At 37.3% G+C, this 18607-nt stretch overlaps 1 protein-coding gene across 1 annotated transcript in view; it reads right to left on the bottom strand.

Annotated features, from left to right (window-relative positions):
• The window catches only part of KIAA2018 (KIAA2018 ortholog), a 35209-nt gene extending 21104 nt beyond the window's left edge, over nt 1–14105 (bottom strand). Inside the window, exons 1-3 of the mRNA XM_006864176.1 lie at nt 14059–14105; nt 12469–12497; nt 10035–10117 (exon numbers count right to left, since the gene is read on the bottom strand). Coding sequence (XP_006864238.1) covers nt 10035–10117; nt 12469–12497; nt 14059–14105 — 159 coding nt within the window. The remainder of the gene's footprint in view (nt 1–10034; nt 10118–12468; nt 12498–14058) is intronic.
• Between the last annotated feature and the right edge of the window lie 4502 nt (nt 14106–18607).

Raw genomic sequence — 18607 nt, 5'->3', positions numbered from 1 at the left:
AAAAAAAAAAAGCAATATTCAGCGGGCAATTTATAGCAATAGATGCACATATCCAAAAAGACAGAAACAAAATCAACAGCTTAACCTAACAACCCTGCAATTAGAAAAAGAGGAGCAAAGGTAGTCTACAGTCATCAGAAGAAAAGAAATAATAAAGGTCAGAGTAGAAATAAATGAAATAGAAAACCGAAAAATAGAAAGAATCAACAAGACAAGAAGTTGTTTCTTTGAAAGGATTAATAAAATCCATATACTACTGGCAAGTCTAACAAAAGAAAAGGAAAATATGCAAATAACATGAATAAGAAATTATATGGGTGACATCACAACAGAAACAACGGAAATAAAAAGGATAATAAAACAATACTACAAAGAATTAAACTCCAACAAATTTGCAAATCTAGAAGAAATGGACAAATTTCTAGAAACACACAACATACCTAAACTAAAACAAACTGAAGTGGAAATTTGAACTACCAGCTGTTCTGCAGGTGAATGATGAGGCTTGCTGCTCCCGTAAAGATTTACAGCCTCGGAAACCCTGTACAGGGTTGCTATGAGTCGGAACTGACTCCACAGCACGTAACCACCACCACCATAACAAAAGAAGAAATTGATCAAGTCATTAAAGGGCCCCCAACTAAAAAATTTCAGGCCCAGAAGACTTTACTGGTGAATTCTACCAAACACTCAGACAGGAGCTGATACCAATTCTAGTCAAACTATTCCAGAATATAGAAAAGAAGGAAAACTTCTAAATTCATTTTCTGAAGCAAGCATAACCCTCATACCAAAACCAGGCAAAGATACCACTAAAAGACAAAATTATGAACCAACATCCCTCATGAACACAGACACAAAAATTCCCAACGAAATCCTAGTCAATAAAATATATCATGACAAAGTGGGATTCATGGCAGGTATGCAGGGATGGCTCAATATTACAAAAACAATCAATATAAACCCATAATATAAATAAAATAAAGGGGAAAAACACATGATCATATCAATTATTGCAGTAAAGGCATATGACAAAATCCAATACCCATTCCTGATAAAAACACTCAACAAAATAAACAGAAAAGAAATTCCTCAACATAATCAAGGGCATATATACAAAACCAACAGCCAATATCATTCTCAATGGAGAGAAACTAAAAGCATTCTCATTTCGAACAGGAATCAGACAAGGATGTCTTTTATCACCACCCCTATTCAATAGTGCTGGAAGTGCTAGCCAAAGCTACAAGGCTAGAAAGGAAAATTAAAGGCATCCAAGAAGAAGTAAAATTCTCTCTATCTGCAAATAATATGATCCAATAGAAAAAAAAAAAGAAATTCCAAAGACATAGCAAGAAAATTACTGGAACTCCTTGAGAGTCGAAAAAGTGGCAGTTGAATTTGTTTATACTAATAAAAAGGGCTCTGCAAAGGAAATCAGGAAAATAGTACCATTTATGACAGCCACCCAAAAGATTAAATACTTAGTAATGAATCTAACCAGAGAAACAGAAGACCTATACAAAGAAATCTACAAAACACTACTAACACCACTACAAGAAACCAACAAAAATGGAAGAATATACCATATTTATGAATAGAAGACTTATCATTATGAAAACGTCAACATTACCCAAGGCAATCTACACATATAATGCAATCCCAATTAGATTCCAACATCATTCTTTGAAGAGATAGAAAAACTAATTACTAACTTTATACAGTAATGAATGAGACCTCGGATTAAGGAAGCAGGAGTAAAATAGAAGAACAAAGTAAGAGGCTTCTCACTTCCTGATCTCAAAGACTACTACACAGTCACAGTAGTCAAAACACCTTGGTACTGGTACAATGAAAGGTACATACATCAACAGAATTGAGAATCCAGGAGCAAATTCATCCACCTATATAGTCAGTTGACCAACAAACGGCCAAAACACATGAAATGGATAAGAGATAGTCTTTTCAACAAACAGTGCTGGCAAAACTGAAAATCCATTTGCAGAATTATGAAACAAGAGACATATCTAACACTATATACAAAACCAAACTCAACATAGATTAAAGACCTATATGTAAAATCTAGAAATATAAAGATCATCAACAAAAAAATAGGGACAAACTTAGGGGCTGTAACACATGGCATATATACACGATCAAACATAATTGAAAAGACACAAACAAGCAGAAGACAAAATAGATGACTGGGACCTCCTAAAATTAGACACTTATGTGCGTCAAGGAATTGTAGTGGGGCACTGCAGGATAAGCAATGGCCTTCTAACTGCAAGTTTAATGGTTCAAACCAACCAACTGCTCTTGAAAAACATTTACAGGGTTTCTATGGACTTGACAGCACTTAACAACAACAACAAAATGTGCATCAAAAGATTTCAGCAAATAAAGTAAAAAGAGAACCCACAGACTGGGAAAAATATTTTAGCAAAGACATATCAGATAAGAGAGTAGTCTCTAAAATTTATAGAACACTTCAACACCTCAACAGAAAACAAATAATCCAATTTAAAAATGGGTAGAGGATATGAACAGACACTTCACTAAAGAAGACATTCAGATGGCCAACAAACATAAGAAATCTTTGCAAATCATTGGCCATTAGAGAGATGCAAATCAAATTAACAATGAGATAGCACATTACCACCGCATTGTCAAAAAAAAAATAACAGAAAACAACAAATGCTGGTGAGGGTGTGGAGAGACTGAGACCCTCCTACACAGCTGGTGAGACTGTATAATGGTGCAACCACTGTGGAAAATAATATGGTGCTTTCTCAAAAAGTTCAAAATAGAAATACCATATGACCAGAAATCCCTCTACTTGGTATATATCATTAAGAAACAAAAGCCATGATATGAATGGTTACAGAATGTTCATTGCAGCACTATTCCCATTAGCAAAGATAGAGACAGTCTAAATGACCATCAACAGAAGAATGGTTAACAAACGTCGGTACATATACACAGGGAAATATTACACAACGTTGAAAAACAATAATGAATTTGTCAAACACCTCATAACATGGATGAACCTGGTGAACATTATCCTGATTAAAATTAGTTCATTGTTGTTGTTAAGTGCTGTCGAGTCAGTTCTGACTCATAGCGACCCTGTAGAGTTTCCAAGGAGTAGCTGGTGAGCTTGAACCGCCGACCTAGCAATTCAAACTGACTTTGCAGTCCAGCACATTAACCCACAGCATCACACCAGGACTCTGAGTTAATCATAAAAGGACAGATACTGTAAAAAGTTAAGAAAAGGTTTTCTTGCTAAAAGAAACATTCTGTGGTGCTTACCGGGGCAGGATGGAAGAGAAAATCATTCACTGGATGGAGATAGACATGTTAACTTGGGTGATGGGGAAGACAATATACAACCAAAGGGAGGTTGGTAGAGGAAAGACAGATATAGCAGAAGACAGAGAGAGAAATGCAAGAGTTAAAGTGAATAGAGGTAAATACTGTAAACTGATGATAAAGTGAGGAGATTGCAATCCTTGAAATGACACATTGTATGATTTGTTGAATGTGGGACTGATGATCTGTTCTGTAAACCTTCACTCAAGTCAATAAAAAGTTTAAAAAAAAAACATAGTAAGAACCTAGCCCACCTACCCTCCTCCCACCTGCTATGCAGCTCGACGACTTCTCCTTCCTGCCCCAACCACAGGAGACAAGTTTATTTTCTGTGAAATTTAAACCAGAGAATTTCAACAATAGCAACAGCAGACACAGAAGAGAATAGGATGAGATTCCTAAGTGAAAAGAGGGAGCTAAAATAGAACTCTGCATGAGACTCTTGGTACCCTCCTCTCCTATCCATTCCCGCCAAAAAAGGCAACCAGGTTTATAGCCTCTTCCAGCTAGCCCCAGTCTCAGATAGGAGGCTGAAGCATTCTTCTCTGTAAAAAAATAGCTTCCTCCAAAAAGGAAGGAAAAAACAAAACTACAAATACTGTTTTTGTTTTTCATTTCTCTACCAAAAGCAACAACAAAAACTCACCACCTAATCACTTAGTCATTAGAGCAGCCATCAAAAGGCAACCCTATATAATCAGCTTTTTAATGCCTCATTGTGAAATGTGAATGAACAGCTACAGACCGCAAAACACATATAGAAAGTTATAACAAGAAAGATAAAACATCAAGACAAAGGGGAAAAAATGGAATCAGAAGAAATGAACAAAATGCAGAAAATAGAAGAAAACATTTAGAAACCAGTATAACATTCTCAGACATGACACAATACTATATCCATGAAAAAAACATAAGCTTTGAAAAGGAACAAAAGGTATAAAAAAGGCTCTAAGAAATTAAAAACATAAGTGCTGAAATTAAAAACAAAAGGGCTGGAGGAGAACAACTACTGATATTGAAAAAAGGAGCATAGAGGTTTCCAGAAGGAAAGTCTCAAAACAAAATGGAAATTATTGACCATGTAGAAAAATAAGAGATTGCTAGAAATGTAAGAAAAATTAAAGATAGAAGATGTTGTTGTTGTTAAGTGCTGTCAGGTCAGCTCTGACCCATAGCGACCCTGTATTGGGCTTCCAAGGAGCAACTGGTGAGCTTGAAATGCTGGCCTTGCAGTTCAAACGGCTTTGCAGTCCAGCACATTAACCCACAGCACCACACAAAGACTCCAAAAGACTCCAAAGATAGGTATACAGAAAGAGGTTTCCCACCCTTGCTCTGGAGTTCTGGTGTGGCACTGTGGCTTAATGAACTGGACTGCAGAGTCCGTTTGAACTGCAAGGTCAGTGGTTCAAGCTTACTAGCGGTTCCTCAGAAACCATATACAAGGTTGCTATGGGTTGGAACTGACTTGACGGCACTTAACAACAACTACATACAGAAAATTAAGCAAATGAGAAATAATGAGGCAATTATTAACTCCAAAATCCCTAAAACTTAACAAATGAAATGAAACTAATAATAGCATGTAGTTGTTGTTATTGCAATTAAGCACTGTCAAGTCTGTTCTGTCTGCCTCATTTGTTGTTGTTGTTGTTAAGTCCCATGGAATCAGTTCAGACTCACAGTGACCCTGTACATGGTTTCTGAGGCTGTAAATATTTACGGGAGCAGAGAGCCTCATCTTTCTCCTGTGGAACAGCTGGTAGTTTCGAACCACTAACCTTGTGGTTCACAGCCCGATTCGTAACCACTAGACCCTGTATACGGTTTCCAAGGAGTGGCTGGGGAGTTTGAACCACAAATCTTGCAATTCAAACCAACCTGGTGGTCCAGTGCTTACCTCACAGTGCCACACCAGGACTCTATTTTATATACGTTGTTGTTAAATGCTAATGAGTTGGTTCTGACTCATAGCAACCCTGTACAGGGTTTCTGAGAAGTAGCTGAAGAGCTTGAACCGCTGACCTTGCGGTTTCAATTAAAGTTTGCAGTCCAGTGCATTAACTCATAGTGCCACACCAGGACTCGTTATATAGAGATAATACTGTATAATAATGGAGTCCTGGTGTGTGGCACTATAGAATAAGCACTGGACCGTAAGGGCAGTTTGAACCACAAGGTCGATGGTTCAAATCCACCAGCCACTCCTCAGAAACCTTATACAGCGTTGCTATAAGTAGGTACTGACTCTATGGCACTAGTCAACAACAGCAACAACATGTATTAATGGGGCCTGGTATGGTGCTGTAGGATAAGCACTGGACTGCTAACCAGAAAGTTGGTGGTTCAAACCAGTGGTGCATTTGAACTACTGACCTTGCAGTGCGTATCCTACAGCACCACACCAGGACTCCAATAACATAAACACTGAATACTAATTTAACTAAAATTTGTAAAATAATTATATTAGGAGGATCAAAGAAGGCGAAGCCAGGGTAAAAGAGTAACAGTATGTCAGTCAATAAGCTCCAAAAGGAAAAATCAAGATATAACAAGTAGGCATGTTATTAGAAATACAGAGATAAGCGCCAGAAGAAAGCTTTAAGACTGGTTCGCTCTGAGGAGCTATATTAAAATTGGGAAGCAAACAGGTATGCAAGAGATTGTTGTTTTAAACTTTTTAGTACTATTTAGTATGTACTCTTACTAATTTTTATGTATGTAAATTTCATCAAAATTAATTAGCAGAAGACAAGGCTACCAGAAATTATGACATCCTGTTACACGACGGTAAAACAAAAAGTTTATTGTTACTGAGGTTCCAGTTCATACATACACACATGGATTTATTCTAGACAAAGTATGTATAAACACGTCTCCATATGAGTGGACAGCTGCAGACAACTTCTCTCAGTAACACATTTGTCTTAGTCTCCTTAGCATGTCTTCAAAACCCTTTAGTTTTAAGTCCAATCAGAACTGTGGCTTCCAAGGGGAAGTGCTGGGTCAGTTAAATTCAAGACAGAGAGATCAGTTTAGAAGGTTACAGCAACCGATACTTGGGATCCCAAGGGAAAAATCTTGATAGGTTTTCTCCGAGGGCACAGAACAATTACAGGGGTTTATTAGGAAGATGTTTTAAGAAATTAAAAACTGCATTGGTGAGAAAAAGGTCAGGGAAGATGTGACAAGGCATTTTTTTCTTTGATCTTTTCTGCATTTTCTATTACAGCAATGACCCCGCTCATTCTTCAAAGACTGTCCTATGAACACTTCATTGAAAAACCTTACCCCACCCATGCAATAGTCTTGATCTCGCCTCTTCAGATTTCTTTTTGACTAGGATTTGAGTCCCTGATGCTGTCTTTAGATGCTGTTAGTCAGGCTCCAACTTATAGCGACCCTATGCAAGACAGAACATAACAGTGTCTGGTCCTGCGCCATCCTCACAATTGTTACGTTTGAGGTTTCAATTCATACATACACACATGGATTTATTCTAAACAAAGTATGTATAAACACGTCTCCGTGATGAGTGCTATCACTGTGCCAGTCCATCTCATTGGAGGGGCTTCCTCTTTTTTGCTGACCCTCCACTTTACACACCATGATGCCCTACTCCAGGGACTGGTCGCTCCTGGCAATATGTCCAAATTATGTGAGATGAAATCTCTCCATCCTGGCATTTAAGAAATTTCTGACTATATTTATTCCAACACAGATTTGTTTGTCCTTCTGGCACTTTATGTCACTTTCAGTATTCTTCTCCAACATCGTATCTCAAATGCTTCAATTCTTTTACTGTATTCCTTATTCACTGTTCGTATTTCACATACATACAAGGATACTGAAAAATACCATGACGTGGATCAGGCGCACCTTAGTCCTCAAACTGATACTTATTATGCTCTTGTGCACTTTAAAGAGATTTTGTGCAACAGATTTTCCTAATGCAATACAACACTTTATTTCTTTTTTAACATTTATTGTTAATTGTGTGAAGGGTAACAGAGCAGATTACCAGTTTTACGTTTAAAAAGTCATACTTTGTATCATTGTATTGGTTGCAATCCCCTCCATATACCAAACAGTTAACAGTATTTACCTCTATGCCCTTTCAATTTTTTTTTTTTTTAAGGTTTTTATTGTGGATTGGGTGAAAGTTTACATGTAGATCATCAGTTTTACATTCAACAAATCATACACCTTGTTTCATTACAATGATTATAATCCCTTCATGTACCATCAGTTAACAGTATTTATCTCTATTCACTTTAGCTTTTTTTAAAACAAACAAACAAACAGAAAACCTTAGGCATATATAATAATTTACAGTTCTATAGGGCACATTCTGCAAGTCAGCCTCCTGGCCACCAGCTCTTAGTCCCTCTCTCCTCATGAATCTAGAGTCCTCAGCCACTCCCCTTCTCCATAACCCCATCTCTGCAACTGTCTCTGGTGTCACTGCTTCTCTGGATAAGGTCCCACACTCTTCCCCCTGATAGTCCTGGGGTCCTGCATTTCTGGACTGTAGGATTAACCACTCCCCCGTTTTGTTACAAAACTTCTACGTTTACAATTGTGACAGTCGCAATTAGTCATGATGACAATTATTCACTATTGAATCATATGAATCTTATCCCCATCTCTTTTCACCAAACCCATCTAGACAAGATGAAAACTATTCAGTGGGGACTGTTTCTTCGCATTCCCTTCCACCTCTTAAACTATACTCCCTCTTGAAACCTTGTAAGACAGCCACTTTGTGCTTTTATCGCCTCCTTATTTTAGGTTAGGTAGCCAATCTCTAAGTGGCCTGTGTACACAGGGAATATCATTGATACTTGATGTGAAGACTTTGTCCCTCTCTGTTGGTATGTAGATGAACTACCTCCATGAGTATAGGTCAGGTTCATCAAACTGTAGCAATTTATCCTTGTTTTTTTTTTTTATCAAAAAACATTTTTTTGTTATTTTTTTTGTATTATCAAGCCATCGAGGCTAGGTCAAATGGGTACTGTCTGAAAGTTTGGGTGTTCTTGTGCATCTCCCCTCACTTCATATCAGCAGGATGCTTCACTCTCAGCTCTAGCCCTCTGTGGCTATGTCCTTGTCCATGGGCTCAGGTGTCCCCAGATTTTTCCTGATGATCTTTCTTTGAAGATGTATCTTCTGTTACTCTATCTGTTCCAGGCCGGTCAGCTTGTCCTTGCTAGTGGTAATGTCCCACCTCAGAAGGTTCTGGATAGGACTCAGGATTCCACCTAAGGCTTTGCAAAAGGCCTATTTCACTGGGCAAGTTCTAGAACCCCTTTTTGGTGTTTCAATTCGTTATAGACTGAAGATAGGCTTACAAGTATTTTGTAATTATGTTTCAATTCCACTTAAGTGTCTATTTCACAATAGTAGGCAAGGGAAACCAGTATTTATAAGACAGTCAAGCATTTTAGTTATTATTTCCCCTCTTCAGTGTATGCCTTGATCCCTGTATCCCAGAGCCCTGTTGTTCCAAGGTTGAGCATGCATCACTATTTACCTCTGTCCCACTTAGACCATGCAAACCTGTCTCAGTGTTCCCCTATCTTGTTCTTCCACTTCCTTCTCCTTCTTTTATTGCCCTCCCCAACACTCGAACTAAACACCCCACCCCTACCTCACTGTTGTGGTTACCTTATATTCCATTAGCTCGTCCCTCCATTTAAGACAGTCTATTTAATCCTGTAATCTACCTGACCTTCTCACCATCTGGATTTCTGTTCCTCTGTGTTTACCTTCTTTCACATTGTAATTGTTTTGATCATAGACTGACTGCCCAGATCCTCTGTTCTTATCATTTTATTCTGTTCTTGGCTCTTCCATTTGTCGACTGAGTTCAGGGTGATGCTACCACGTCCATCATTCTCTAGTTATTGTCTGTTCTTTTTGGTTCTCAGTCCACAGAACTTCCTTTAGGAAGTTTTTCATAACAGGGTTTGGCTTTGGCAAAATCCCTTAGCTTCTGTTTATCCTGGAATGTTTTGATTACACCATCGTATTTGATTGACATCTTTGCTGGGTAGAGGATTCTTGGTTAGAAGTTTTTTTCTTTCAGGGTTTTATATATGTGTCCCCATTGCCTTCTTTCGTGCATGGTTTCTGTTAAGAGATCCGAGCTTAATCTGATTTACTTGCCTTTGTATGTTACACTTCTCTTTTCCCTAGCTGCATTCAGGATTTTGTCCTTATCATTGATTTTAGAGAGCTTTTTAAACTCTATACATCCATATTGTTTCAATGAGCACATTTTACCCTTACTTACAGAAAAAAAAAAGGGGGGGGCTATCTTCATTAAGGAAAATCATGCTTTGAGAATTTAAGCACTAGTGGTAGTTGATAGGGCATGGAGAACAAAATAAAGAAGAGATATTTGGAAGATTCGAGCTAAAAACTTAAAGATACTAAAATACAAAGCAGGAACGACAGAAAAGTAATAAAAGAGAAGCCTGGTGAATAAAGGGGTTTTTATATAAACATAAACAGGTGACTAACTTAGTAAAGTAAGAGAAAACACAACTTAAGAAGGCTATAAATAACAGGGAACAAAAACAAGTACGCTAAGCACAAAAACAACTTAGGGAATTGTCTGTTCACAAATAATTCTTGGAAATATGGCATCTTACCTGCTTCAGGGCAGGGGAACATGGGATCAGCTCTCCTATTCTGTTTATTCCAGCATTGATTTTCTTCTTTCTATGCCGCTCCACTAGATGGGGGAAGGGAGTAGGAAGGGAGAATCTATTAATCAGTTTTATACTACAACTTGCCAAAGTGCCTCTTTTTCCCTGGGTAAAGAAATTCCTAAGAAAAGTTTATCAAACAATATAATATGTTAATAAGATTTCTAAGAATGCCATATTTTAAGTCAAGTATTATAGAAATTCACATAAGCAACACTTTTATTAGCATTTTCAAGAATGTGGTCTGTGATAATTCAAATTTTAAACAAATTGATAATATTAGAATTAGTCTACCTTTTCAGTTCAAGTAAGTACTAGAGATTCTAATAAAACTGAGTCTCAAGAACCAAAACACACCCACTGTTCGTTGACTTGGAATCACCTCCGACTCATAGTGACCCCAGGCATGTGAAGCAGAACTGTTCCACAGGGTTTTCAAGGCTGTGAGCTTTCAGAAGCAGATTGTCAGGCCCTACTTTTGAGGTGCCTCTAGGTAGGCTTGAACCCCCATCTTTTGTTTAGTAGTCAAACACTTAACTGTCTGAGGTACGTCTGAGTAGGTTCAAACCACCAACCTTTGTGCCACCCAGGGAGTAATAAGCTAATATGCCAATGTGCCATGAAGCTACCTCTTCATGGCACATTAGCATATTAGACCATTGTAGACTGATTCCAAACCCTTAACATACCTTTTAAGAAAACTAGAGGGTTCTTTGGGAATAGAAACAGCTATTGGGTATGACTTAAAACAAACAAGAAAGAGCATTGCTTGGTCTGGTTTTCCCTGTGGGCTATTCACATGTAGGGTATTTCCTATCTAATAAGATGGGTAACTGACAAGTTATTTAACTGAAAAATGTTCCAGGCTCATGTGCTATGACTTTAAAAGTTGTATGAAAGGGAAAAAAGGATACAAGAGATTATCTAAATAATTTCTATAAGACACTATAAGAAATAAACATTATTAATATTGGCTATTTTCTGTTAGAACATTTTCTAAAATCTTCCTTTCTAAAAAAAAAAAAATCCAATATTCACATACTTGTTGTTAAGCATGGTTTATAAAATACATATTTTTTGCTTCATAATCTAGCAGTAAAAGTTCCTTTTCAATGACGTCTAGTTACTAAATTATTGTGAGACATAATTATGGTACCACCTGACAGTAAACTCTAATTAAAAGATTTAGTACATAAAATCAAAACAGATTAGATTCATTTCAGATGACCAAGAAAGAAGGTGAAGCACAAAGTATAGGTTGTTTTTCCTCTAAAATCTCTAATATTAGATGCAAAGATAATATTTAGGAACAGATTTTAATGTGTGAAGAAAAAAAAAAAAAACCTTTTTAGCTATAGGAAAAAATAGGGCTTCAAAGTCCCCATTTTCATTTTAGGGAACATCAAACTCTCACCAATTTTTCACAAATAAAAATTTCCTGAGGGATCTTCTACTAATAGGTGATAACACGATCAGTAGAAAGTTGCTGTTGCTAAGTGTTACTGAGTCAGTTCCGACCCATAGTAATCCTGTATATAAGGTTTCTGAGGAGTGGCTGGTGAGCTTGAACCACAGACCTTGCTGTTCAAAAGACTTTCAGTCCAATGTATTAACCCACAGTGCCACACAAGGACTCCTTAGCAGAAAGTAAGCTATCATTTATAAAGTAATAGAAATTAACCTCTAAGGTAATTTTTCCAGTTCTGCCTATAGTCCCTGATGAAAAATCAAAGGTTATACAATGTGTCCCAGTTGTATATAAATGTACTAATAATCCTAGCTTTGGGCTACAATTTTGATGACTGAGGTAAAATCAAATGTTTGTTTTCTGCATTCTTACTATAATTGAGAACTCCACAACTTAAGTTAAAACTCTTCACATTTGCAGCTATCCTTAAGATACACAGCCTGTTGTTTACCTCTTCCCCATTCCTCTAGCAGCCAACCACTTCTGGAGCTTCTGCAAAGACACTCTTCATTCTTTTTAGAAGAAGTCTGGGCTTTTCAGAAGATTGTTGTTGTTGTTGTTGTTGTTGTTAAGTGCCGTCGAGTCGGTTCCGACCCATAGCCACCCTGAACAGGGTTTCCGAGGCTGTAACACTTAGCTGCAGTAGTATACTACTCTCTGGATTTAACATATCTAATAAGACTACAAATCAGAAGATGATAAGGAAACTATCTTCAGAAACTTGGAAGTGCTTTTATTGAGTAGAAACAAGAAGAGAACACATTTCTAAAACATATTGAATAACGATTCAACACTTCATAACATTAAAGCTTAAAATCAAGGGCAGTATGATTTCATTTTGAATGCTAAACAACATTTTGAATGTTAAAAAAAAGGCTAACAAATAAAAATTTAAATTGTTGTTGCTACCTGCATTGTGAGTCTCCCGGTTTTTCTTTCTGAAACAAAAAAGTGTAGATAAAGGGTAATATAAAAATAGGGAAAAGATTTTCATCACTTTATATTTTGAAACCCATGAAAAGAAATGCTTTGAATTTTTGTTTGTTGCATCAATAAGAAAGCATATGGAAAAAATTCTTGAAGAAAAAATTTAACTATGGTCTTAAAATCTAACTGAAGAGACATCAATATACATTTGGTGGTGGTGGTTATGTGCTGTGGAGTCAGCTCTGACTCATAGTGACCCCATATAGGGTTTTCAAGGCTGTAAATCTTTACGGGAGCAGAAGGCCTCACCTTTCTCCTGTGGAGTAGATGGAAGATTCAAACTGCTGACCTTGTGGTTTTAACCCTGCAGTTAACTACAGTTAGTAATCACTACACTACCAGAGTTCGGATGCAACAAATTGTTGTATACCTAGAAGTTATAGGTGGGGGAATGAATCTGTCATTGAAAACATATTTACCTGAAAGTATAATTTAGCTTGATGGTTATGAATTGGGCTGCAAACCGTAAGGTCAGCAGTTCAAAACTACCAGCTGTTCTGTGGGAAAAGATGAGGCTTTCTGCTCCTGTAAAGCTTTACAGCCTCGGAAACTGTGTACAGGGTCGCTATGAGTCGGAACTGACTCCATAGCACGTAACAACATAATTTAGGGGCTGGCAAAATCACAAAGCAATATGCCAAATAGTTGACTTCTGCTCTTTCTCCAACATGTCACGGGACACAGGCGGGAGTGAGTGGGTAGGAAGACAAGCAACAACAGAGAGTAACCTTGTGATCATCAGAGAGGGAAAGAGGTAGACAATAGTCCAGATGCACTGACAACCGGCATTTGAGCAATCTTTTGCATTGTGAAACTTAGGTTGTCCACACTCATATTTTCTTAAATGCTGATCTACAGAAAGCATTGATTTTGAAAGCAGCTACTCAGTACATCAGCATAATCCAATATTCATCAGGTAAATAAAGAGAAAAGTAATTTTAATATTACTAGAAGCTTTGGCCATGCAATTCTAAGCATAAAAATGACAGAAATTTAAAAGAAAGGTTAAACAAAGAACCAGAAGTAATACTGTACTGATCTGCATATTAGAATCAATGGACTACAATGTCATGAAATGTCTATTTAAACTGACCAAAGTTTACAGGGTTTCTAAGGAGCAGCAGTTGTGTTTGAACCACTGACCTTGTGGTTAGCAGTCCAGTGCCCATGCTACAGTACCATACCAGGACTTAGGGTCTGCAAGAACTAGTGTTATGTACAAGTTAAAGTTCAGGAGAAACTCATAGTCAGCATAGACTTGGTATTATACTATTTTAATTTGATGATGATTCTTCTTGAAATACAGCTAATAGAGTAAGAAGACGAAGTAAATTTTAACTATATGCTTCTTTTAATAAATGTAAGCATATTTATCCACATAAAATTTTGGAGAATAATGACTTCTAAATATTCAAATAAAAGCTATCTAAGGACTCCCTATTTAGCAAAGTAAGTGCTAATATTACTTCATATCTGCCCAAACAATATTATTTCTGGACTATAGATACATACCGGTGCTGCTTTTTTGTAGGAGTCTCATTCTCTGTCATTTCTGGCATGGTTATAGTGATAAGAATCTACAAACGCAAGGAGAAACACACCAGAAAGTATAAAGTCATTCTATAACTTTAGAAAAATTGATTAATAACAATTTAATTTGAATGCAAAAAAAACACTAAAAAGCAAAAATGACACCACTGGAAAAAAGTGCCAGACTGGCTATCATGGATAGGAAAAGGTATACAACAAAACAAAACATTATAATTAGCAGATACAGAATACTGTCAGCATCAAATGAAAACAATATAAAGAAATGTGAAAAAGCTTGAGAAGATCAGAGAAAAAGAACACTGTGAGCTTGGAAAAAAGGGAATGCAGCTTTGAGTAAAGCAAAATTAACGAATACATAATATATAATAAAGTAACAGATACATATATATGTAATACTCCATAAGTGAAAGCAATCACTAATTCATTCACTCCTTTACACTGACTATTTAGTTTCAATTACTAGAAGCCTCAAGTTATCATTTGAGTTATTTAGCTGTATTAAAATCCTTTATACTGAAAATATCAGGACACTAAAAAATATAGGCACTATAAGGAAATAATGAAATGGGGAGCACAGCTGTTCCGTATGATAAGCACTGGACTGCAAACCACACGGTCGGTGGTTCGTGTCCACCAGCCACTCAGCAGGAGAAAGATGAGGATTTCTGCTCCTGCAAAGATTTAAAAGCCTGAGAAACCCTATACAGGGTTGCTATGAGTTGGAACCGACTCCACGGCACTTAACAACAAAATAAGGATATAAACATGAATAAGAGAAAACCTAGTTTTTGTATACATTTGTTGTTGTTAAGTGCCATTGAGTATACATAACCCCCCCCAAAAAAATACAGGGAATAGAAGCAAATACTGTTGAATGATGATGCATGGAGTAGATTGTAATCATTGCAATCAAATGGTAAGTGTAAAACTGATGTTCACTCATGTAAACTATCACTCAATTCACAATAAAAGCTTTAAAAACAAAAAACGAACAGTTGAGTAAAAGGCAAGGAAAAATATTAAAAACAATATTAATTACCTCAAAGTATTAACCATTTTTATGTATTGTCAGTCAGATTACAAGCTCTTTCTTGTCTCTGACTTTTTAAAAGTTTTTACTGTGATTTCAGTGAAAGTTTACAGGGCAGATAATCAATTTTACATTCAATGAACCATATACTTTGTTTCATTATAATAATTACAATCCCCTCCATGTACCATCAGTTAACAGTATTTCTCTACATTCATTTCAGTTTTTTGTTATTGTTTTCTTAAATACTCAGACATATATATTAATTTAAGCCACTAAAGGGCACATTCTGCAAGACTGCCTCCTGGCCGCCAGCTCTCAGTCCCTCTCTTTCCAGGAATCTAGAGTCCTCAGCTGCTCCCTCTCTTCATGTCCTCATCTCTGCCTCCACCACTGGTGTCGCTACTTTTCTGGATAGAGTCCCACATTCCGCTTGTGCTCTTCTACCTTGATGATCCTAGGGTCCTCGGTTTCTGGAATGTAAAATTAACAACTTCCCCATTTTTGTTCCAAAACTTCTACCTTTACAATTGTGACAGTCACAATTAGTCATGATAACAATTATTCACTATTGAATCATAAGAATCTTATCCCTATCTCTTTTCACCAGACCCATCTAGATAAGATGAAAACTATTCAGTGGTGACTCTATCTTCCCCCGCCATACCCTTAAAGTAACCTCTCTCTTGAAACCTTGTACGCCAGTCACTTTGTGCCTATATTGCCCCCTCATTTTAGGTAGCCAGTGTCTAAGTTGCCTGTCCCTAGCTACCCTGTGTACAGAGGGGTAGCTTTGATACTTGATGTGAAGACTCCTTCCCTTTCTGTTAGTATTTTTAACTACTACATCCATGAGTATAGGTCAAGTTCATTAAATTGTAGCAATTTACCCTTGTTTTCTTTATCAAAAAAAATTTTTTTAATCATCCTCTAGTTGAGTTCTGATTATCAAGCCATCGAGGCTAGGTCAAATGGTCATCTCTAAATGTTATAAATTTTATATTGAGAACTTTGACCACTTCTCAAAAGTGGTAACCCAAATTGGGAGTACCTACGCTAGTACCCTGGAAATGTTGTAAGCATGGCTTCCCAGGTTTTCTTGAAGAGACAACAAAGGCAGCAAAAACGGAATTTAAAATCACAAAGCACAAGTTGAAAGTCTGGCTCTGCTACTTACTAGCAGTGAGGTCTTGAGCAAGTTATAGAACCTCTAAGAATCTCACCTGCTTCCATTTACAAAATGGGTCATAGTAATAGCATCCAGGCCATTGTGTTACTGAAAGAACGGAATAAAACAATGCAGGCACAGTCACACCACTAAGCCTACAATGCATTAACGTTTCAGCAAATGTTAGCTATGATATTAATGAAACATTTTAAATTAAGGCTTTAGCTGTGAACAGGGCAGGAGTGACCCTGGAAAATAAGTGAATGCTGGCAAGGTAATGACAGAGGTTCTGAAGTAGCCTGAGGAAAAGCAGGGCTCAGGACCCATTTCCAGCAGCTTCTTCCATCTTCTTCCTAATGTCAGTGAGGGTCCAACTCAGCCTAGAAGCAATGCACTCATATTGTTGTTGTTAAGTGCCCTTGAGTTGGTTCCGAACTATAGCAATCCTGTATAGGGTTTCCGAGGAGCAACTGGTGAGCTTGAACCTCCAACTTTGTGGTTCAAACCGACTTTGCCGTCCAGTGTATCAACCCACAGTACCATTTCATGACTCCACATTCATATTAGACAAGCATGTAATAATTTGGGGTACTTTTTTTTTTTTTTAATCCCTATCAACCTTTCTCACCCACAGGCTTGCAGAATTTCTTCACTTTTGACTCCTGGCTTCCAATGTCTCCTGTATCTGATCCAAATCTATCATATTCTGCCAGAAGATGGTCTATATGTTATATTTTCTTCTTACTACAAAAGAAAAAAAAAATCAATTAAGGTTTACAGTCACTAGCTGTTTTGTGTGAGCTTCTGTAAACCTTGGAAACCCTATGATTCCACTCTCCCCTATAAGCTTATTAAGAGTCAGAATCGACTTGAATGCAACAAATAGGTTTGTCTGGGTTAGGTTTCTGTTAGCAGCACTTTAGACAGAGGTTGGTGATCCATGGCACACAGGCAGAGTTTTAGCAGCACACAGGATGATCCTCAATTCTCCCCACCATTTGAAAGCAAATGAACACAGGTGTTTTCACAAGTCACTTTTCAATGGTTACCCATGCTCCAATACTAAAAGACAGTGGTCCTACACTCAATGGATGATCCTTCCCACGGAGGGATTCTCTCTGTTCTATTATGCATTCTCCCTATTCCTTAGGTACTACCTGCCTTCAGGTTACTCAAGATCTTCCACCTAGGTCTTATGCTAAGATCTCTCCTCAGTTTCAAAATGATCTTGCCTTCAATCTCCTCCTCTCTTATAAAAGTGACTGAAAACTTACCTAGACTAAGTTAGTGACACTAAGAAGATGACCTCAAGACCTGAGCATTGCATTTGCTATTAAAAATAAAGAATGGGAAGCCTCATCCCAGAATTGACCATGAGAAACCCTGAGTAGGGTCCAGGAATCTGCATTTTCAACAAGCTCACTGGGTAACTTTTTATGGAGTTGAGGAGGGAGGAGAGTTGGGTGAAGTACAAAAAGTTTCAGAAACTTTGCTCAAGATTAGGACAATGTTTCCCAAATATTCTGAATGATAAGAATTATTTAGAAGTGGCCTACTAACCTTAAGGTCAGCAAAGTCAGAACCAACTCATAGTGACCCTGAATAGATTTTACAACATTTGTTAAAAACATAATTCTTAGCTCATCCTAGAGCAACTGAATCAGTCTATAAGGGAGGAATTCTTATCTTTAAGGAAGAGGTATGAACATTGAGTGCCCCAGGTGATTCTTACCAGGAAAATTTACAAAACAATGAGCAGGTAACTTTAACTGGTAAAATTTCAGACATATGAAACAATACTGCATACTATCCAAATACCCGTTGGCATTTGCTGATTCTGACTCTTAGAACTCAGGAGGACAGTATACAACAGTCCCATGGGGTTTCCAATCTTTATCAAAGCAGACTTTTAACATCTTTCTCCTACCAATCAACTTGTGAGTTTTAACCACTGCACCACCAGAAGTATTTTCCATAACTCTTGTTAGTGCCATAGAGCCAACTGTTGTTGGTTCCAATTCATAGCAACCCAGCATAGTGTTTCTGAGAAGTGGTTGATGAGTTTGAACCGCTGACCCTGCAGTTCAAATCGACTTTGAGGTTGAGAGTTTATTCTATGAGGCCATGCCAGGACTCCTATGCCTTAATAAAATACATAGTTAGTGAACAGTCTCAATGCATTACACACTAAAGACCAAAGTCCAGAAGAATTGTGGGATGACATCATGAACATTAAACAGGAAGAGAGCAAAAAAGGTCATTAAAAAGAAGGAAAAGACCAAAATGGATGTCAGGAGGGACTCTAAAACTTG

The sequence above is a fragment of the Chrysochloris asiatica genome, unplaced genomic scaffold (assembly GCF_000296735.1).
Source record: "Chrysochloris asiatica unplaced genomic scaffold, ChrAsi1.0 scaffold00061, whole genome shotgun sequence".
In the NCBI taxonomy this organism is placed as follows: domain Eukaryota; kingdom Metazoa; phylum Chordata; class Mammalia; order Afrosoricida; family Chrysochloridae; genus Chrysochloris; species Chrysochloris asiatica.
The sequence above is the reverse complement of the archived record's forward strand: the minus strand, read 5'-3'. Positions and strand labels throughout refer to the sequence as shown.